The 23,616-nt window shown below is 39.7% G+C and overlaps 1 protein-coding gene across 2 annotated transcripts in view; it reads left to right on the top strand.

Moving 5' to 3' along the window:
* MAMDC2 (MAM domain containing 2) overlaps nt 1-5,934 on the top strand; it is a 185,173-nt gene extending 179,239 nt beyond the window's left edge. For both annotated transcript variants that reach the window (XR_011649388.1, XM_058301686.2), the window contains exons 13-14: nt 4,652-4,736; nt 4,876-5,934. Coding sequence is in view for 1 of the 2 variants with exons in the window: in XM_058301686.2 (XP_058157669.1) it covers nt 4,652-4,736; nt 4,876-4,940 (150 nt within the window). In the remaining variant the exon portion in view is untranslated. The remainder of the gene's footprint in view (nt 1-4,651; nt 4,737-4,875) is intronic.
* Nucleotides 5,935-23,616: the final 17,682 nt, after the last annotated feature.

The following is a 23,616-nucleotide window of genomic DNA, read 5'->3' as shown; positions in this document are numbered from 1 at the left end:
CATCTAAGCTTTTTGCAGGCTAGACTTACCGGTGGCTGGTTGTTTGAAATGTTTGTTTTGTGTGCAGGGTATGAAGCATCTGAGGTGGCATTTTGCAGTGCAGAATGACCCTGAAGATTTTAATCTCACAATCTAGGAGGAATACTCCAGACCTCCCCTTTGGCTTAATACAGAACAAACATGAATCTGTCATGAGAGGTTCTCATGAATCCTAAGCAGCTGCAGGGAAAACGGGCTGAACTGGTTGCTCCAGAACATCTTAGTAATCTAATAAAACACAGACACTCATATATGCAGTTTGGTCATCTTTATACGCCAAGCACTTACAGTGCTAAGAGCTGTGCATAAGTTCCTTCCATTGATTCAATTGGTCTTACAGATGGGAAAAAGTAAATGTCCATCTGGTAAATGGCAGAGTTAGAATTCAAATCAAGATCTGCCTGCTTTCAAAGACTATATCCAAAACCACTATTCTATTGCCTCCCAACAGAGAAGTGCCAAAATATCTTCATTCCCCTAAGGGAGTGGGGTCACAAGCACTGAGTGATCTTGGAGAAATCTTATCCTCTCTGAGACTGTTTGTACATTTGCAAGATGGGGTAATAATTTTTGCCCTGCTGACATTACCAGGATTAGAGAAAGGATCAAATGAGATTATGTATGTGAAACGAGTTTGTAAACTTTAAGGTACCAAAATTTAAAAAGGTATTAGGGGGAACAGATGTAGCTCAAGTGGTGCTTCCCATGTATGAGGTCCCAGGTTCAATCCCCAGTACCTCCTAAAAACAAACAAATGAAAAAACCAACTCTCATTGGGGAGCAGATGTAGCTCTGTGGTTGAGCGACTGCTTTCCAAGTAAGAGGTCCTGGGTTCAATCCTGGTACTTCCAAAAAATAAAAAATAAAGACAATGAAAATAAAATTATTGGATTATGAAAACAGGAAAAATTAAAACAAAAATTTAGGAAGAACAGCCCCTTAAAAAGGTATTATCGGGAAGTGAATGTGGCTCAACTGATAGAGCGCCCACCTACCACATGAGAGGTCCAGGGTTCAAACGCAGGGCCTTCAGGCCTGTGTGGTGAGTTGGCCCACGTGCAGTGCTGCCATGCGCAAGGAGTGCCATGCCATGCGGGGGTGTCCCCTGTGTAAGGGAGCACCACAGGCAAGGAGTACACCCCCAAGGAGAGCCGCCCCACACAAAAAAAGTGCAGCCTGCCCAGAAGTGGGGCTGCACACACAGAGAGCTGATACAGCAAGATGATGCAACAAAAAGAGACACAGATTCCTGGTGCCACCAAGAATGCAAGTGGACACAGAAGAACACACAGCGAATGACACAAGAGAGCAGACAATGTGGGGGAGGGGGTAGGGGAGAGAAATAAATAAACTAAAAAAACGTTTAAAAAGGTATTATCATTGTGTCTAAAAATATATTCCATCCAAAATGTCCCTGGTCTCTAATTTATATCACCATGGCAGACCTGGGATTCTCAATAGTTATTTCAGGTACCTAAACTGAGCTCCTATAATATGAGACCAAAATAGCTCATTTAATACATATTTATTGACCACTTTCTATTCTAGGTCCTGGGGGAACTACAATGAATATAATAAAGTTCCTACTCTTTTGGAGTTTACCTTCTAGTGAGGGACAGTAAATTAAAAATATAGACTAAAGTATGTAATATCAAGTGATAAGTGCTGTGGAGAAAAATGAGTAAAGCTGATCAGATGATGAGGTCAAAGAAGTATCAGGCAGTAATCATGAAGGGCTTTGTAGGGCATGGTAAAGAGTTTGAAATTTATCTCAAAAGCAATGAGAAGTCATTAAGTGGTCTGAAGGTCATATGATCTGCTTTTTCTTCTTAAAAGATCACTCCAGCTACTATGTGGAGAGTAGACTGTAGGGGGCAAGGAGATACTGGAGGCTACTTTAACAGTCCTAGCAATAAGGAATAGCTTGGACTATGTGGTAAGAGGTGAGGAGAACTCATCAGCTTTTGTATGGATTTTACATCAAGCCAAGAGGTCTCCTTATGTCAAGTGGAGTGTGAAAGAGAGGAGTCAAGATGATTCCAGAGCTTTTGACCTGAGCAACTGTTGAATGGAGTTGCCACTTAACTGAGATCAGGAAGATTTCAGGTGGAGCAGATCTGGAGGGGTGAGGGCAGCGTGTGCAGCAGGGAAAGTAAAAGGTAGCTGTTTTTGATGTGCATTCGACATCCAAGGGGTATGTCAAATGGACTGTAGGATATGAGACTGGAGTTCAGAGAAGAAAGAATGGAGCTAGAGAAGTAAAGGTATACAGCATCAGTGGGTGGGGCTTTTAAAGTACTCCAGTACTGCTGCCGTTTGAGACTGATCCTATGGAATGTCTCCTGAAATCAGCCCAATCATTAGCTTATCCATGGAGGAGAAATGCATCAGGTACAAAATTTCAATCATACTCCCTCTGAAGGGATTGATTAAAGTCCCAAGCAGTCTCTGAACTCACTATTGTTCAAAAACACAAAAATCATTCCATTTCCTCTGGGATTTCCTGTTTATGTTTCTTCCTCTGCTTTCAGATGTTTTTCTCCTTGTTTTCTTATATTTTGATGCTTTTGAAAGAAAGTGGTATGTTTATATCATTTGTTTTGCTAACAATAACATATGACATTTATTAGCAATTAGTATGTGCTGGGTACTTGTCTAAGATCGTTTTAGATCTAGGTCTTCAAACTATTGGTTTATGGTACCCTTAGTCTTCATAATTTTTTCTTGGTACCCCTAGACCAAAAGAAATATCTAACTGTTCTATTTATTAAGTAGTTAGACCTAAACAACCTAAAATGTGTTTACGTCCTAGAAACTCAGAAGCCAGTCGAAAAAAAGTACTACACTTAAATCAAATGAGAGCATAATTTAAAAATTCTTAAATAACTGAAATTATTTATTAAGAGGATGTGTATACCTGTTGGGCCCTACACAGCTTCTCAAACCTTGGAATCAGATTGGACACTGCCACCCTTGTTTCATGTCCCATGCTGATTTTCACTTGTGCTTGCTTTTTGTCAACTACCAAAAAAACCCAGCTTTATAAAGACATGATCCTTCAAAAGGAATGTAGGACATTTTAATGTTGAAGCTTTGAATGATCTTGAGCCAGTAGTTCACAAGGTATCCACTAGGTTGAGTATCACTGTTTCCCTTGAAATTTAAAAATATCCTACAGCATCCCTATGAGTTCTCTCCTGACTTTGGGAACCAAGGACACCAAGGACATATATTATTTAATCCTACATTTACTATATGTTTTCTGGAATTTAAAAAAAAAATTGTTCAGCAGCTACTACATCATACATTTGGTTAGTCCTTGGGTGCAAAGGTAAATCAGATGAATTCTGTGGCCAATGTAGCAGGAGAAGAGATAACTACTAAATATCTCTATTACAAAGGAAAAAATCATAGTGCTATGAATGGTTATTACCAAAGCATTAAGGAACTTCAGAGGAGAAGGTCATGTGAAATCAAGTGCTTGACTCTACCACAGACTATTCAGAGTATAATTCTATCAGAGAAATTTATCTGTTACATTTTCCATTGCATTTGGGTGTTGGACCCAGGCATTGGAATTCTTTAAAACTCACAAATGATACTTTTTGGAGGTCAAAAAGATTTTATTGTTGTCTAGAAAGCCAAAACACATAACTTTACACATTACCCCCCTATCTAGGCATGTTAGAACAGTTTTCCTCTTTCTCCCATTTATTTGGATTCTTGTTTATGGCTGCATCCTTAGCATTTTTATATTTTGCCACATGTCTGTGATTGAAGCTTCTCTGAGTCATTAATTTCAAGATAGTTTCAAACACTTACTAACTATCCAATTTATATTCTTTCATTTAATTAAAATTATTAGCTAGTGTAATGGGGAGTCTTTTGATCATAAAATGAGCAGGGCAAATGTGTCATCTGGACAATTTCCATTACCACAGTCCTTCCTAAATTATTCAGTAGTTCACGAACCATTGTTGGTATGGCCTTAGAGTTGGCAAAGTAAGCTGTTTTTCTAGAACCAGCGTATTTGATCATTTATATTCTTCTCAGAACCTAAACTCATTAAACTAATTCCCTCTTTTCCCAGAGCTTGTGTCTTTGATGTTATGATGTTTAACATGATGTATGAATCATTGGTAAATTTAATTATTATGTTTTCCTATGCATACATGGGCATGATAAGCCACTTTAAATCCATCCACCTAGTAGCAGTAACAGAGGCAGATTTATCAGAGCCTAAGGAAACTTAAAAGTTTCTGGGCCCCTTGCTTTCCCAGACCATGTGTGTGCTGGGAGATGCTGGGAGAAGAATGTCCTAGGTAGGGGAGATAATCTGGTCATCTCCAGGAAGCATTTCTGGGTAAAGATTTCTGGGAAATTGCCTAAAGAGATCTGACTCTCCAAGGCCCCAATAATTTGTTATAATTTTTTTTTTTAATTTTAGCATTCACTTTTGTACCTAAATCTGCGTTTGTAATTTGTATTCTTTCCATAAAGGGAGCCCCAAGAACAATATATGCTTTCCATCCCATAAAGCTTAGCTCACCCGATAGGCATTATTTTATCTGGATGACTGTATTTTTAAATTCAAACCTAATTATTTTTTCAGATAATTTTTGAAGCTGTTCGAGGAGTGTCAATAAGAAGTGATATTGCCATTGATGATATTAAATTTCAGGCAGGACCCTGTGAAGGTAACAGTGTTTTTCCTAATTACATAAGTTTGATCGAAAATGAATTTTACAAAACAGTCTCAAACTACAAGAATGCAAATTATGTATATTTTTATAATAACAATAGAGAAAACTATTGTCTCTTTGTCTTTCCGAACAGAAATGGAAGATATAACTCAACAATCATCAGGATATTCTGAGGACTTAAATGAGATTGAGTATTAAGACATGATCTGAACTGCATTAACTAAAAAAAAAAATACACAAAAAAACAAAACTGCACATACCTCTCCAATCAAAACGAAAGCAAAACAAATGAATGCTGGACAGTCTTAATCATTTCATAAGTTACAAAATGACTTCAGAGCACCCTTCTTCATTACTTTTGCAAAAAAAATACTGACTCAGGGCTTTTTATTTCTTTTTCCATATGACAACTGTTACTAGAAGTACAGGCTGCTGGTTTTACATAGATCATCCATTTTTATGTTAGAACCAGTTAAAAAGACAAATGTGCTATATTATAGCCATTTCAAAGTACATAAATAAAGGGCACATTCAAAATGAGATGTGCTCAATTAAATCTGCATTCAGTGAATGTATTGGGAAGAGAATAGTTCTTGTGGGTTTCCTTTTTGAGTTTCAATTGTCTTAAATATTTTTAAAGTAAATAATATGAGGTGTCAGTAATATCTGCAGATTGAATGCAGTTTTTCATGGTAACAAGTAGTCTAAGAAAATAGTCTTACAGGTAGGTTATAAGTTTTTGGGTTTTTTTTTTTTTGGTTTGTGTTTTCATAAAAATGGAATATTAATTTTTAATATTTTTACTATACATGATAAATGATCTTTCATGAATGTCACAGGGTAAGTCAGTATTAATGCTGCATTGCAAGGCAATGCTATCCTTTTCTTTCCTCTTTGAACTACTTTTGAGAGTCACTATGAGCACATGGATAGAAATTGCACTTTTTTTGTAAAGCGAGCTTGAAAATGTTTATGCGCACATATCCAACAATATTTATAAACACTTTAAACAATTTTAATGATTTTAATAACAAATGTTTTGGTAAGGTTTTGAACAATATGAATTCAAGCAGATATACTAAACTACTGCTTTCTATTTACATGTTTAGAAAATTGTATATACATTTTCACATACCATAATGGCTGTTATGAAATTACAGAATTGCCTAATAAAAGATAATCTGAAAATCTTTTTACTGGTAATCAACTAATCTTCATTATTTTTCTTCATCAGAATATCATCACTACATAACTGCAGACTCTAATTTGAATATCTCCTCTGCCACAATGAAATGTTTCTTAAGCCCTTTCATAGAATGATACAATGATTAATTTTAAAAGAAAGGTTTATTTCCCATAAATTTTTCCCCGAAATGTATATCATTAGAATGTAAACTCCATGAGGGCAAGGATTCTTATCTGTCTTATTTCTGAATTCTCAGTACCCAGAAGAATGTTTGTTGTATACTAGGTGTATACTAAATGCTTTACCAATTGAACAGTAAGCATCATCATTTCTTCCAAGCACTATTCCAGGCCTTAGTTACAGTTATATTTGCTGAATTAAGGAATAAAAGGGAAGCGAACATGGCTCAACTGATAGAACATCTGTCTACCATATGGAGGGTCCAGGGTTCAATCCCCAGGGCCTCCTGACCCATATGGTAAGCTGGCCCATGCACAGTGCTGCTGCACACAAGGAGTGCTGTGCCTTGCAGGGGTGCCCCTGCGTAGGGATGCCCCACATGCAAGGAGTGCACCCCACAAGAAGAGCCACCCTGCATGAAAAAAGCACAGCCCACCCAGGAGTGGTGCTGTACACACGGAGAACTGACGCAGCAAGATGAGCAACAAAAAAGAGGCGCAGTTTTCCAGTGCCACCTGATAATGCAAACAGATGCAGAAAAACACACAGCAAATGGACAGAGAGAGCAGACAACAGGGGGGAAGGGGAGAGAAACAAATAAATCTTTGAATAAAAAAAGGAAAAAAAATTCTATCACCAGTACCTAATACAGTATGTAGTACATGGTAAGGGGTTATTGTATGTGTTTAATGAATGAAGTCATTCACTGGCTTCCTTGAGTGACATAAATCCATAGTAATAATCATAACTAAAATTTATTGAAAGCTATTTTCAGACATTGTTCAAAGAACTTTACATTAATTCCTTTATTTAATCCTGGCAACAACCCATGAGGTAGATCCCAGTAATATTACCATTTTATAAATAGAAAAACTAAATCTGTCCAAGGTCAGCAGCTAGTCAGAATCTGAGTCTATTCCACTCCCAAACCTGTGCTCTTAGCCTCTACACAACCACCTCCTGCACCTGACAGCCCTCCCACAAACCCCATCTCCCATGTGGATTTTAACTATAGCTAGAGGTCCCAAGTCTCCCCTTCTCAAGAGGATGTATTGGCTACAAAAATTGCCCTGCAATTTGACAAAACAGGGGATACTACTTGGGATACTGGTTGGGGAAACTGTTCTTTAATGAAGAAAAGAGAGGTTGGGGATGAGATATTTATGCAGGGCAGAAACGGTCATTGTTACCAGTTGTTGCTAAGAGACAAAAAACAACAACAACAATAACAACAACAAAAACACCCTAAAGCTCATACAAGAGAAAAGGGGAGCGGATTAACTCTCCCTCCCTCATTTATGTGCCTTTTGCAGGATTTGCCCTTTTGATGCTTCTTTTCGCTGCCCAGGTTGCTGTGGCACTCTTTTTACCTTCATTCCACCTACAATACATGTGAATGATAGTAAACACAGTAGTCTTCCCAGGCCTAGAAATGCCTTAGGGAAAGACATACTATCTAATTAGGTATTGCTTTACAACTTAAGCCCAGTGTTTGCATTTATTCCAATTCTCAGCAGCACTTACACCCACAAGTGCTTCAAATAGAAACTGCTTTCTCACATGGATTGTCTGCTCTCCTATAATGTGCTGTCTAGGGTGGAGATTGTTAATGTATATAAGGGAGTGAAGGAGAGGATACTGACAGAATTATGGCTCTGACATGAGGTCTGATTTAAGATGGAAGAAGAAAAGGTTCAGCAAGGATTTCTTGAGAAAGCTATCCTTCAGGCATTATTCTAGGCACAGAAGTTGCAAAGATGCTCACAGATTAGTCAGAGAAACTACATGTGCTGGACACCATAGGTCCTATGCCCCCAGTGCTATAGGAAGGCCAAGGAGGGCATCTAGCCTGGGTGGGCAGAGGTCTAAGGCAGAGGTGCTACAGGAAGGCCAAAGAGGGCATCTAGCCTGGGTGGGCAGAGGTCTGGGGAAAGGAGCAAGAGCCAACAACGAGGAAGAAACCATCGAATCTGGTTTTTCAGATGCCTAATATCTTCTGTCACTCTTTGAGGTTCAAGACCTGGCTCCCTGACTTCTCATACCAGTGTAGGCAACATGTTTTCCCACATAACTTAACATGAACTAGAAAAGAAATGAATTTTTATGACTTATAATCCTAATGTTGCTGCATTTTCAACATATGATTTGCTATAAAGAGGTAATGCAACATGGTAATTAAGTGCAGCTTCTGGATTCAGGCTGTCTCAGTTTAAATCTTGGATTGGCCACTTACGATCTAGAGCTGAGCACAAGTCACTTATACCCGCTCTGACTCCTCTTACTCATCCTGTAAAGTGGGGCAAATAGAAGCCCCTATTTTATAAGGTTGTTAAAAAAGACTAAATGAAAATAAACCATACAAGCATTTAGAACAGGATCTGACACATAAAAAACCATTTTGGTTTATATTAGGAGTTGGGTGAAAATTCTGGATCTCGATTATTTTTATGAATTCTTCTCTACAAAGGAATTATGAGTTTATAGTGCCATCTTAAGGATAAAGCAACCGTATAACTGTGTCATTTTATCATCTCTTTTTTATAGCAGCATAAGACTCATTTTAACCACACCTGACCAATGCCTTCTGCTTTCTCTTCCTACTTCAGCCATGCTCAGCTGTTCTTCTGTGCTGCCTTCCCTCTCCGTATCCGTACCTGTAGCAAATTTTATCATGCTAAATGCTAACTTCTTTTTTATGTGTTCATCTCCTCAAGAATGGTCACATAATCAGTTTTATGCCCTCACTGCCTAGCATACTTAACAAATATTTCTGGATCAAATAAATAAATGCTAAACAAAGACATTCAGTTTAGTACAAACATGCATATGGTTTCCAAAAATCACAAAGCATATAAATGCTCTCTTTGGCCTCAAAATTTCAAAATTTCATTGGTCTATTTTACAGGATATTATTACTCTCCCCAGGAATTCCTGTCCTCTAACATTTCATAAACCACCAGGCTGCACTGTGGATAGTGGCATATAGTGAAATATGCAGCAAATTCTAACCAGATTAAAAGTATCACGGAAACCATAAAAAATTAGGGCAAGAAGGAGTGAGGGGAGAAATAGGGCATATGGGGAGAGGAGTATGAGTAAGATTTCAAAATGTGTCTCTTTATGCCATTTTGATTTTGAAACCATACAAATATATTGCTTATTCAAAAAATTAAATTTTAAAATATGGCAAAAAATATATGCTTGAGAGCATGAAGGTATTCAGGGAATGGCAGACTGGATATCCAGAACCCCACCCCCACCCCTACTGCCATGACAAAATATTTTGAAATAAAACCACCTTTATTGTAAATGAATAACTAAACTTGTAAGAAAGTAAGGGAAATGCCCAGACACCAACTCCCAAAAGAAAGAGAGAACTGAAAAGCAAAGGTGTAAGGACATAAGCCAACACTATAGCTCCCCTGAAAGGGGGCGCCAATCTTGTTAACCTGGGAGTTTAAGCTGTCACATCCATGAAGGCATCAGGAAGGAAGCCTGCCAAAGGTAGGGAGAATGGAACTGAGACCCCCTGTATTAGTCAGCCAAAGGGGTACTGATGCAAAATATCAGAAATCTGTTGTCTTTTATAAGGGGTGTTTATATGGGGTAGAAAACTTAGTTACCAGGCCAGAAAGCGTAAATTACTTCTCTCACCAAAGTCTGGAACCATGTGTTAGAGCAAGAAGGCTGCCAACGTTCAGCCTTCCTCTTCCTCTTAAAGCTCCATGGTCTCAGCTTCTTCCAGTATCAACTGTACTCTAGGATAAGTCTCATCTCTCTTCTGGGGCTTGACTCTCTCCAGGTTCAGCTGCTTTCCTCTCTCCACAAGGTCAGCTGTAAACTCTCAGGGGAATGATTTATCTCTCATCCCTCTTAACGGAACCTTCTCTCTTTCCTCACGTATCTGCTTCTCCTTCATATTTACTTCCCAGGCTTCAAGATCAAGAATTCAACTAACTCCTCCTTTGTGGTCCTAGCTTCTTCTGATATCAGCCATTGGCTGGGATAAGTCTCATCTCTCTCTGGGGCTCATTTCTCTCCGGGTTCAGCAGCAGCTGCAGGCTGTCAAGCTCATTCTCTTCCCAGGGCCTCCTCTATGTCTATGAAGCTGTCTCTATTCCTTTGTGTTCTTCCCCCGTGAATTTACCTCCCAAGGCTCCACCATCAAAACTCAAAACTCTCTCCTCTGCCATATCATTTTCTCTGTGAGTTATACCCATCAAGGGGGTGGGGACTCAATGTCCTACTGATGTGGACAAATCAAAGCCTTATTCATAATTTAATGCCCAGAGATGTACTCACCAGATGCAATGGATGTGACATGATGATGGGGGAGAGTGTTATTGGGGGGGGAGTGGTGCGGTGGGGGCAAATGGGGACCTCATATGTTTTTAATGTAATATCTTTTAAAAAAATGAATAAATTGAGTAGAATTTGAAAAAAAAATAATTTAATCAAGTAAAAATGAAAGCTCTGAATTTAATAAAATCTAAAATACCCAGAGGAATAGACCAGTACACAGACACAATCCAATATCTATTTCTGGAATTCATAATATCAAACTGCTACAGTAATAAACAAAAATGTAGTACAAAGAGATGAAGTGGAAAATATGAAGGAGAGGTTATAAGATATGAAGAAGAGAATGAGAGGATCTAATGTATTAAGAGTTCTAGAAAGAACGAAGGAGAGGCAATATTCAAAGGGAGAGTACTTGAAACTGTTTCAGAATTGGTTATAAATAAAAATTCTAAAAAATAAGGAAGTCCAGTGAATTCTGGGCAATATAAGTAAAAATAAATCCACATCTAGACACATCATTATGAAATCATGGCATACCAAAGGCCTGAGAAAAGACTTTGAAGTATAATGAGAATGAAAAGATACATGATCTACAAATGAATGAAAAGAAAGCAATTTCAAACTTAATACTTAAGGAAGAGAAAAGACTGGAATGTCTTTAAAGTTTGAGAGAAAATAAATGTCAACTCTTCTATCATTCAAAAGTGAGGTCAAAATAATGACATTTTTAAGTAAACAAGGAAGAAATCACATATTTATATAAAAATACCACATATCAAAATTCATGAGCTATAGCTAAATTAATACATAATGGGACTCTTATAGCCTTAAATAATTAATTAATTAAGACCGGAAAAGAGAGAAAATTATTGTCAATCATCCAATTAAAGAAGTTGGAAAAAGAAGAGAGAAAATCTAAAAAAAAAAAAAAGTACAGTATTTTGAAGCAGAAGGTACCTCAGAAAAACATACTCTTAAGTCTAATCCTTTCCTGTGAGTGTGAACCTATTCTAAGTATTTTAAGACCTTTTGATGAGGTTACTTCATTTAATGCCCGGCTCAATCAGGATGGATCTTAATCCTATTACCAGAGTCATTTATAAATGGAATGAATTCAGACATGAGGGAGTGAAAGCCATAGGAAGCAAGGAACTACATCAATGAAATGCTGAAGAGAAGGGAGAGACCAGGAGATGCCACCATGTGTCCTGCCATGTGAGGAAGGAACCAAAGATCAGGGGCAGTCAGTCCCAGAACACCATGGTCTTCCAGAAGAAAGCATTACCTTGATGAAGGCTTGATTTGGACATTTTCCCAGCCCCAAACTGTGAGCAAATAAATTACCATTTTTAACCAGACCCAGTTTGTGGTATTCGCTGAAGTAGCCTAGAATACTAAAACAGAAAGTAAGAAGGGAGGAATTACAAAGAGCATGAATCAATAACATAATAACTATCTAATATGTAAAAATTAATAAGCTATACAATCATCTCAAGGAATTAAACTAGCAAAATAAAACCAAAAGATAGCACCGCTCTTAGACCTCGACAAAAGTCAGCCCCTAACCTGACAGTCTATGGTGGTGGTGCAAAGTTCACAAGATTGCCCTCACTTCTGATGCCCACTGCAGAGTTTGAGGGTCCCTAAGACTATTCTCAGTTTCAACAATTCACTAGAAGGACCCACAGAACATACTGAAAGCTGTTATACTCACAGTTATGGTTTATTAAAATGAAAAGATATAAATTAAAATCAGCCAAGGGAAGAGATGTATGTATGGGGCAGAGTTCAGCAGGGTTCCAAACACAGAGCTTCCAGTTGTACCATTCCTAGTGAAGTCATGGACAGCTAACCCCTTCTCAGAAAACGTCACATGATAATATGCATGGAGAATTGCCAGCCAGGAAAGCTCACCTGAGCCTTGGTGTCCAATATTTTCATTGGGGCTTGAGTAAAGAGACATGGTTTACTGCCCATATGTCTAACCTGTAGTCTCCAGCCCCTCCGGAGGTCAGGCTGATAACACATGACCCAAAGCCCTTACCATCAATCACATTGTTAGACTACCTGGTATGGTCCAAGGCCTCCAGGTAAACAAAGACACTCATCAGGGCGGCTATTCCAAGGGCCTAGAGATCACTCCCCAGGAGCTAAAGGCAAAGGCTGTCTTTGGGTAAGTTTAATTCTTTACTGCATAGGTGACTTCAAACATTCCATGAATGTTCTCAGATTTTGCTGTGAGGTAAGAATACATTTTCTAAGGCAGTTAAAAGTAGTTAGCACCTCCAATAATATTTGTAACCCCCTTTGTGGCCATAGCGACTAACTATAGCATTCTCTTTATCTCCTAATACTTTGCCCTCCACTAGCAATCTATTCCATGCCACTACCAGTGACAATTTGAATTATCATGATGCTGCTATGTGCATTGAATTACCAATGTCCCATGCCTCCCATTCACCACTCCCACTGCCCAGCAAGGAAGTTACACAGGCACACCTTGAATATATGAACAATCTGGTTCCAGAACAGCATTTTGAGCTATCACTTTTCCACAGGCCACTGGGTACCAATTACTATACTGGAGTTGCAACTAATAATGGTCTCAGTGGGAAACAGATGACATATAGCATTTAACAAGTCATGAAATTTCAGTTCCATTTCTAGTTTTCCAAGAATTTATTATAAATAGATGTTGAAATTTATCAGGAATTACTTTGCATATGCTAAGATACAAACATGATTTCCTCTTTGATCCATTAACATGGCAAATTACATGGGTGCCTTATAGATTTCTTTTTAGTTTTTTTCTCATTTAAAAATGTTCCAACTTTTTGTGTGAAACGATGTCATAATTGCAAAAGAGTGTAACTATCATGTATGTAAATATTAAGGAATAACAATAACATGAACACTCATGCACCATTGATACAGTATAAGAAATAGAATTTATCAATAACTTTGAAGTTCTCTGGGTACTCCACTTCAATCACATATCCTTTCCACTCCAGGAAAAACCATTCTTCAAAATTCATGTTGTTTCTTTACTTTTTATTTTGTGGTCCTAACACTTACATGCACATCCTATTGGTATATTGTTTAGTATGCTGAGTAAAAAATTATATTGATGCTACATTTTTTATTTATTCTTCTGTAACTTGCCTTTTTTGCACAATATTATGTTTTTGGGATTCACTCATGTTGAATTTCTAACTGCAGTTAATTCATTTTCACTATGGTATTGTATTCCATTCAATGGGTATGCCACAATTTATTAATCTATTCTATTGTTGATGAATATTTGGATAGTTTCTGTTTTTTTAAAATTAATTTATTATTATTTTTTTAAAGATAAATATATCACACAAAACGTTATGTTAAAAAACATAAGATGTTCCCATACACCCCACTCCACACCCCACCTTCTCCTCCCACATCAACATACCCTTTCATCAATAAGGCACATTCATTGCATTTGGTGAATACAGCCTGGAGCACTGCCACACCTCATGAACCATAGTTTATATTGTAGTTCACACTCTCCCCCAGTCCATTCAGCGGGTTATGGCAGGATATACAATGTCCTGCATCTGTCCCTACAATATCATTCAGGACAACTCCAAGTCCTGAAAATGCCCCATACACACCTCTTCCTCCTGCTCCCTGCCCTCAGCAAATCATGTGGCCACTGACTCCACATCAATGATACAAGTTTCTGTTTTTTGTTTTGTTTGTTTTTGCTGTTGTGAACAATGCTGCCAAAATATTCTTATATGGGTACCCAAGTACCTATGAAAGAATTCTTTTAGTTATATACCTTGTGACAGTTTGAATTTAGTGAATTCTACCCCTCCCCACAAAAGATCATAATTTTCAACTACTCCATTCCTGTGGGTATGAGACCCTTTGATTGTATTACAGTCAGTTAAGAGACCTTGATTAGATCACTCAGTCAGGTCTTTTTTTTTATCCCCCCTCTTGTGGCTTTTTGCTTTCTGTCTGCTTTTTTTTTTTTTTTTTAAAGATTTATTTATTTATTTAATTTCCCCCCCTCCCCTGGTTGTCTGTTCTTGGTGTCTATTTGCTGCGTCTTGTTTCTTTGTCCGCTTCTGTTGTCGTCAGCGGCACGGGAAGTGTGGGCGGCGCCATTCCTGGGCAGGCTGCTCTTTCTTTTCACGCTGGGCGGCTTTCCTCACGGGCGCACTCCTTGCGCGTGGGGCTTCCCCACGCGGGGGACACCCTTGCGTGGCGCAGCACTCCTTGCACGCATCAGCACTGCGCATGGCCAGCTCCACACGGGTCAAGGAGGCCCGGGGTTTGAACCTCGGACCTCCCATATGGTAGACGGACGCCCTAACCACTGGGCAAAAGTCCGTTTCCCTCTGTCTGCTTTTTTTGTCCATTTGCTGTGCATTCTTCTCTGTATTTTATTTTTATTTATCCCCCCCACCCCTTGCAGTTTGCTAGCTGTCTCCTCCGTGTCCATTCACTGTGCATTCTTCTGCGTTTTTGCTTTTCTCCCTTTTTGTTGCATCACCTTGCTGAGTTGGCTCTCCACAGCACTTGTGGGCCAGGCGGCACTCCGTGGTGCTTGCGGGCTGGCAGCTCTCCGCAGCGTGTGGGTGAGCCTGCCTTCACAAGAAGGCCCTGGGATGCAAACTCAGGGCCTCCCATATGGTAGATGGGAGCCCAGCTGAGCCACAGCCACTTCCCAGTCAGATCATTTTTGATTGGACTACACCAGTGAGGCATGACTCAGATTGGGTCTCTGTCCTCTTACTGGAGCTTTATATAAACAGAGACACAAAGAAAGAATGAAAACACACAGAAAAGGGAGCTCTGCCACTTTGACCCAGCCTTCTGAGAGAGAGGACTCAAAGATTGATAGCAGCTGAAGCTAAGGCACAAAACCCCCAAGAGGCTGGGCCCACAGAGCAGCTCAATGCTGAAGAGATGAGCCATATGCCTGATCACCCAAACCTGAGCTTCTGGAGATGGTGAGCCTTGAGGGGAAAGGCAGGGACCCCAGGAGAGATGGGCTGCCATTTTGCCTTACCACATGTCAGGATACCAGGATCACCAGTAGCTCACTTGGTGGGAAAGCATCTCTGATGGTGCCTTAATTTGGACATTTCACAGCCTTGGAACTGCAAGATTTTCTCTTAATAAAATTCCCATTGTAAAAGCCAACCCATTTCTGATATTTGCATCAGCAGCCCTTTGGCAAACTAATAACTACCTGGTATATGAGTTGTTGGTTTGTAGGATATGTATACTTTACTAATGATGAAAAACATCTTTCAAAGTAGCTGCACTTATTTGCACTAACCCTGCAAGTGCATATGAGTGCTGAAAGTTGTGTCAGACTTTTTCATTTTTGCCAATAGAATAATCCTGAAATTGTATTTCATTAAGGTTGTATTTTGCATTTCTCTATAAATTAAATTGAACATCTTTTCCTGTTTTATTATGACCATTCATGCTTCACCTTTTGCAAAATGCCTGTTTATTTATTTTGCCCATTTTTCTATAGAGCTATTTGTCTTTTTCTTTCAGATTCATAGGAATTCACTAATATTTCAGCTACTAAGTTTCTGTTTGTTTTAAATGTTGCAAAGATCTCCTTTGAGCTTGTGGCTTTTTTTTCACTATTAAGGTGAATTTGATTAAGGAGGCCTTAATTTTTTTGACATACATAAATTTATAAAGTGTTTTTTTAGACTTATGGTGGGGTTTTTTGATCTGATCTAAGAAACCCTTCCCTACCCTATCAGCTTAAAGGTATACTCATAAGGTTTCTTCTAAAAACATTAAACTTTACCTGTGACTTTTAAGTCCTTGAATCATCTAGAATTATATCCAGCAAGCCTGCTAAGCTCTCATTACTTCTTAAAACAGACACTGTATTTGTATTAGTTTGTTATTGCTGCTGTAACAAATCACCACAAATTCTGTGGTGTAAAAGAACACAAATTTGTTATCTTACAGTTCTGGAGGTCAGAAGTCTGAAAATAGACCTCCTGGGGTTAAAATGAAGGTGTTGGGAGGGTGATATTCCTTCTAGAGGATGTAAGAGAGAATCCGTTCCTTGCCTTTTCCAGCTTCTAGAGGCTGAATGCCCCTGTCCAGGATTGGCATCACTCTGGCCTCTGTGTCATTGCAGCTCCCTCTTGGACTCTGACCCATGCCTCCTTCTCATCAAAACCCTGGTGGTTACACTGTGCCAACTGGGTGGACAGGGTAATCTCCCCATCTCAAGATCCTTAACTTCATCACACCTGCAAAGTCCCTTTTGCCATGTGAGGTAACATCTTCACAGGCCCCAGGCCTAGGAGGTGGATACCTTTGGTGGGTCATTATTGTGCCAACCACAATATTCTTTTGCTATTAGGTCAGATTTCTTAATAAAGTCAGTTTTATTTTCCTTTTCAACTCTTCTATCTGTTCTATTTCCTTATCTTTTGAGAAGACTAACATATCCAGTACAATATTTAATAGAAGCAGTGATGGTGAAGCAGGCTAGTAAGATAGGGAATCAATAAATGGGTCTGGAACCTGGCAAGAAGTCCACATGGACATCAATAACTCCAAGATGGCTGCTGGAAAACCCTCCCCCAAGATCCTGCCCCTCAGAAGAAAATTTCCTCTGAAAGCCAAGAGAAGCCCTGGATATTCTCAAAGGACTTTATCATTAGGCCTTCCTGAGAGATTGATGGGGGAAATAAGCAATCAAAACAGTAAACAGATGGAACTCCTCCCCTGCCATTAGCAAAGGGTTGGGATAATTAACAGTTCAAAAGCAGGCACAGGGCCTAAGCTCTCCCTCCTGTGCTCTCACCTGTGGACCTGTGCCTGCCCTCAGTGCACCACTCTCACCGTTTTTACTCTGGCATGTGGCCACGCAAGTAAACCTGGGCATTTATAACCCATAATGGAAAACAGTAGCCTGTAAATCAGCCCTATTTATCACTTTTCAGCCCTTTCCTCTCTACTGGGACCCCTGTTATTTTCTCCCATTTCTCTTCCCTTCCTACCTAAAGAAATTACTGACCTAGCTCACCCGGCATGCTCTTGAAATTTATTTCTGCAGCATAGCCAAGAACCCAAACAAAATCCGGTAACAACGGTGTCATCCTTGACTTGTTCCTGAACTTGGAATATTTGTAAACATTTGTCACTGAATATGACCTTGCTGAAGGTTTTTGGGGTGCCATTTATTTGTTAAAGTATTTGTCTGCTCATAGTTTCCCAGAAATTTGTATTTATTTTATTTTATATTTTTAACTTTTTAAAGGAGGTACAGGGGATTGAATCCGGAACCTCATACTTGTAAAGTAGGCATTCAAGCACTGAGCTATGCCCACTCTTCTAGAAAATTTTAAACATGAATATGTGCTGAAAATTGTTGAGTGATTTTTTTCCCTGCTTCTAACGTTCTCCTTTAATCTTTTTGTATGAAGAATCGCATTGATTTGATCTGTTGATATTTAATCAATCTTGAATTCCTGCAATAAACCCAATTTGGCCATGATATATTTCCTTTTTTTGAACATTTCTAGTTATTAGGATATACATTTGTGAGCGAGATTGATAGGAAATTGTCATTTCTCTTAATATCCTTGTCTGATTTTAGTCCGGGTTTGGCTCATAAGGTGAACTGGAGAATGTTTCTTATTTTTCTCAAACAGTGACTAGGATTAGAGTAGTGGTTATCAACTAGGGGTAGTTTCAATCCTTAAGAAGTCAACGTCTATAGACATTCTTAGTTGTTAACAACTGAGTGTGTATGTGTTGTGTTGGGGGCGTAGGGGCTAGGGATGCTGCTGAATATCCTACAATGCATAGGATGGCGCCTATCCCCCATCACAACAAAGCATTTTATCTAACCCCTGTATTAGTCAGACAAAGGGATCCTAATGCAAAACACCAGAAACTGGTTGGCTTTTATAAAGGGTATTTATTTGGGATACGAGCTTACAGATACCAGGTCATAAAGCATAAGTTACTTCCCTCACTGAAGTCTATTTTCACGTGTTGGAGCAAGATGGCTGCTGATGTCTGTGAGGCTTCAGGCTTCCTGGGTTCCTCTCTTCCAAGGTCTTGCTTCTCTCTGGGTTCAGATTTCATCTCTTCCCAGGGCTTGCTTCTTCCTGGGCTCAGGGTTCCTCTCTTCTTGGGGCTGGCTTCTCTTTCCTCTGTGAGCTTACTTCCCAGGGCTCCAGTTTAAGGCTTCACTATCAAACTCCAGCATCAAAACTCCAACATTAAGAACCCTCAACTCTGTCCTTTGCTATGCCTTTTATCACAACCTAATGAGGTGGCCCAATCAAAGCACTGATCATAACTTAATCATGCCCAGGTACAGAAGAGATTACAAACATAATCCAATATCTATTTTTGGAATTCATAACCCTATCAAATTGCTACACTCCACCCTCTGAATTCCAAAAAGATATCACAATATTTGAAAAAACCTTAAATCAGTAACAATGCAAGTACTAAATCATATCACAATCAATTTAAAGAAATAAAGTTTGTCTTGGGGCAAAGTCCTGTCTGCTATAGACTTTTGAAACTTATAACACAATTTATCTGTTTCCAATACTGAGGGAAGGCTATCTAGGCGAGCTACGGTGGGCCAAGGAAACCGGTAGAACGGACGGGCTTCCTGCTCTCCGCAGGGGCATGGGCGAGTCCCGCCCTCCCTGTCTGGCAAACGGCCGCCCGCTCTTCGCCGAGGTACGGGCGAGCCACGCCCTCCCGACCGTTCCTGCCTCACCGCCGAGCCCGACCTACTGCCTCCCCCTCTTCCCCCTCAATGGGGCCATGCCATCCAATGACCACCGGCCAATCCCCGCCGGCCAACTTTCACATCGCCTAACTCCCACCAGCTTCAACTGACCAATGCCCCACACGCCGTCTCCTGCCTGCCCCGTCCCCTCACCCCACAATATATATTGTCCAGCACTTCCTGAATAAAGCAGACTGCACACTGCCACCACTTGCCGTCTCCGCAGCATTCTTCGCGCCCGTTGTGCGTCCGCCTAGCCCCCCCCCCCCCACCTCGAGCAGCCTGGGCAAAGCCAAAGGAACCCCGACATCACAATACATTAATGGACAGACAAAGGATAAACATTTTCATTGCAATAAGAAGAAACTAGGAGGGAAACATGAGTCATGGGTTCTCTCCAGTACCATAAACCTGCAGGGCATCCTCCATTCAATTTCAGTCTGAGAGTTATTCTTAAGATGATGGTTTCTTCCTCGTGCCTTTTGGGAACCCACCCTTTCCACATGCTGCCCAATGGCCATTTTATTGGTTCCACCCTCAACAAGCATCTGGGTGTCAACCAAGCTCCAGACCTCACCCTCCAGAGTGTTGGGGTGATTTCCACACCTTAAGTGATCTTTGAGTCAGAGTCTTAACGCCCCGCCTCCCGCCCCAGTACAGTGACATGAAGACAACATTCCCCCTAACCTTTGGCATACAGGCTCAACCCCCTCAGAGCAACGAGTTGACCACCTGGCCTTCCCTAATCCATGGGGGACAGGTCCACCTCTCTCAGACATGTAGGGTGCTGATCTTAACCACCCTAATTCTTGGGGAACGTGCTCCATCCTCTTTGTATCTTGGGGAGCAAAACTCTCCCAGAACATTGGACAGGAACATCCACCCCCTTCAACTGCTGGGGCTAACTCACCCTCTCTGTATACATGGGTAGGGTTCCTCTCTTGGTTCAAGGTGATATCCTAATTTCAGATCTCAGCTTCTATGGTTTTCCTCTTAAAGCTGTTTCTTCTTCAATCTCTCCTATCCATGTCCCTTTTAGTCCAGACTGACAGTATTTTTTTTCATACAGTTCTCTCAAAAACCTTGTTGGTTTAGCATACAAGAAGCAGGTGACCCAGCCATCAGACAGTAAGACTTTCCACAAGTCTTTCCAAGATAACTGCATCGTCAATCCTGATTTACAAGTTACCAGTTTAGTTAAGTCCTCCAATTGTGTACTTTCATCAGGGAGCTTGATTTCCTGGGGCTTGGGATTTCCAGAATCAGTTTCTGCTTTCTTTGTGCCCAACAGTTCAGTCCTCATCATATCTCTCTCATCTAACATTTTGTTATAAGCTGCAAGAAGCCAAGCCGCATTCTCTGGGTTTACCCTGGAAATTTCTTCAGCTAAATGCCCAGGCTTATTATTTTCAAATTCTGCCTTCCATAAACCAGGAGTTAATCTTGCTAAGTTCTATGCAACTTTAAAACACGGATCACCTTTCCTCGAGTTTTCAATAATAGTTTCATCATTTACTTCTGAGGCATCACAGAAAGTTTCTTTAGCATCCATATTTTTATCAACTGTCTCTTCAAAGCAATCTAGGCCTTTTCTATCAAGTATTTCACAATTTCTCAAAAAATACCCCTTACCCATTTATAAAACCATTTTAGCATTTCGGTAATTGCAAAAGTACTTCCCTACTCCTTGGTACCAAATTCTGTATTAGTCAGCCAAAGGGGTGCTAATGCAAAACACCAGAAATTGGTTGGTTTGTATAAAGGGCATTTATTTGGGGTAGGAGCTTACAGATACTGATGTGGGCTATGGGTGGAAGGCTCTTTGTCTCTTCAGAGATAACTAAGTTGTTTGACTTGTGGGTGTGGAACGGTAAGAGGCTGCAGTCCTGCCCTTAGGGACAGTGGCTGCTGCTCCAGTCCCAGGAAACAGTTTAACAATGCAAGGGCTATAAACTTTAAGTATTTAGGGGAAATGCAAAAAGTAAATATGCTAAAAGCTTATCTAGAACATCTGGAGTCCATGCTAAAAGCTTACCTAAGATGTGGAAGAGATATATGCTAATTGAAGCCTATTGAGAACTGAAACAAAGGGACCATTTGGCCTTTCCTCTCTGTATAAAAGACGTTTGAAAATCTTGTTCGGGGCTCGGGATTCAAACAGAAGTTCCCGGGTCCAGCCGGCCGTCAATAAACCAGTTTTCCTTCTCAAAATCATTCCTGAGTCCTGGCCTCTCTATACTCAAATAATTGAACTTCTCTTAAATTCTACAACAATACCAGGCCATAAGGCATAATTTACTTCCCTCACCAAATCTATTTTCATGTGTTGGAGCAAGATGGCTGCCGATGCCTGTGAGAGTTCAGGCTTCCTGGGTTCCTTTCTTCCTGGGGCTCCAGCTTAAGGCTTCAGCATCAAACTCCAACATCAAAAACCCTTAACTCTGTCTTTGCCATGCCTTTTATCCGTGAGTCCCCACTCACCAAAGGGTGGGGACTCAAAACCCTACTGGCAAAAGAGGTTTACGTAATTACTTAATCAAGTAAATCTATGAATCCAATATACTCTAATATGCCCAGAGGAAAAGATCAGTTTACAAACATAATCCAATATTTCTTTTTGGAATTCATCAATAATATCAAACTGCTACACCAGGGCTTGCTTCTTCCTGGGCTCAGGGTTCTTCTCTTCCTAGGGCTTGCTTCTCTTTCCTCTGTGAGTTCACTTCCTGGGGCTCCAGTTTAAGGCTTCAGCATCAAACTCCAATATCAAAACTCCAACATTAAGAACCCCAACTCTGTCCTTTGCCATGCCTTTTTTTTTTTTTTTTGGAGTTTTATTTTATAGTTTTATTTTTTAACCCCTCCCCCCATTGCTTTTTGCATGCAATCTGCTCTCTGTGTCCATTTGCTGTGCGGTCTTCTGGGTCTGTATTTATTTATTTCTCCTCCCCCCTTGTGGCTTGCTTGCTGTCTGCTTTCCTATGTGTCCATTCACTGCACGTTCTTCTGTGTTTTTGCTTGTCTCCCTTTTTTTGTTGCATCACTTGCTGAGTCAGCTCTCCGTGGTGCCTGCAGGCCAGGCAGCTCTCCACAGCATGTGGGCAAGCCTACCTTCATGAGGAGGCCCTGGGACATGAACCCAGGGCCTCCTATATGGTAGATGGGAGCCCAGCTGATTGAGTCACAGCTGCTTCCGTGTAGTTTATTTTAAAAAGACTCATTTTCTCTCCTTTTTGGCTTTAGGAATAGATTTCAGTCTCTTCTTTTTGAAATTTTTCTTTCTCCTGATACTTTTCACATCTATGTTGTGTAGCCAATCATCATGTTGAGACTTGCATTATCTTTGTTACCCATGATATTCGTGCCAATGTTATCAAACTTTGCATTGCCTTTTATCATGCCCTATTGACAAGACCCAATCAAAGCCCTAATCATAACTTATTTACACCCAGGCACAGACCAGATTACAAACATAATCCAATATCTATTTTTGGAATTCATAACCATATTAAACTGCTATACCCCAAATGCCAAAAGCATTGAGGTTGTAATTTCTTCTCACTCTGAATAAACATTCACTTTTCTACTTTTGTGTTTGAAATTTTGTAATTTTTTTAGAGGGGCTTCAAAAACCACGTAAGTTTCAGGTCCCACAGAACCTGGATCTGATGGAAATAAGAGGGGGCAGTATGGAGTGGAGAGGGATGTGCATGCATATGATTGCTTATGTGTGTATGTGCACGTGCAAGTGTGTGTGTATGTGTGTGGTGAGGGAGAAGCATAGCCAGCAATAAAATGCTAGAGAGAGAAAAAAAGAGATTTTGTTGTGACATGATTTTAGAATAATGGGGTGAGGTGTGGAGTATATTTGAACCTCATAGTTTTCAATGTAATATTTTTTGTCATCTATGGATCTTTAATAAAAAGGTAATTAAATAAAAAAATTAAAAAAAATTTTTTTTTAAATAATCACAGTTAACAAGAAATTAGCCATAAGGAACAATAGCCAAATATAAGAAACAGAGGAAGAATACTTTATAGTTTAGCAATTCTATTTTTTGGTATCTCTCCTAGAGAAATACTTGCACATATACATAAAGGACATGGCAAGGATGTTTGTTGAAGCCTTGTTGGTAAAAATGAAAAATAGGAAACAATCTATATATTCATCAATAGAATAATGGATGAAGTGTGTTTATTCATACAAAAACTCTAAAGCAGTTAAAGGGGAACCACATGGATATGTCAAAGTGGATATATTTCAAAAATATATTTTTGAATGAAAAACCATGTTGCATAACATTTATCACAGTTATTAAATGTAATACATTTATATATGTATGGATTCTGAATTTAAGTAATAGTCACACTCAAAATAGTACTACGTATTTTCTGTAAATAAAATATATATAAAA

Source organism: Dasypus novemcinctus, chromosome 8, assembly GCF_030445035.2.
Source record: "Dasypus novemcinctus isolate mDasNov1 chromosome 8, mDasNov1.1.hap2, whole genome shotgun sequence".
NCBI classification, from domain to species: domain Eukaryota; kingdom Metazoa; phylum Chordata; class Mammalia; order Cingulata; family Dasypodidae; genus Dasypus; species Dasypus novemcinctus.
This window is presented reverse-complemented; position numbering and strand designations above follow the sequence as displayed.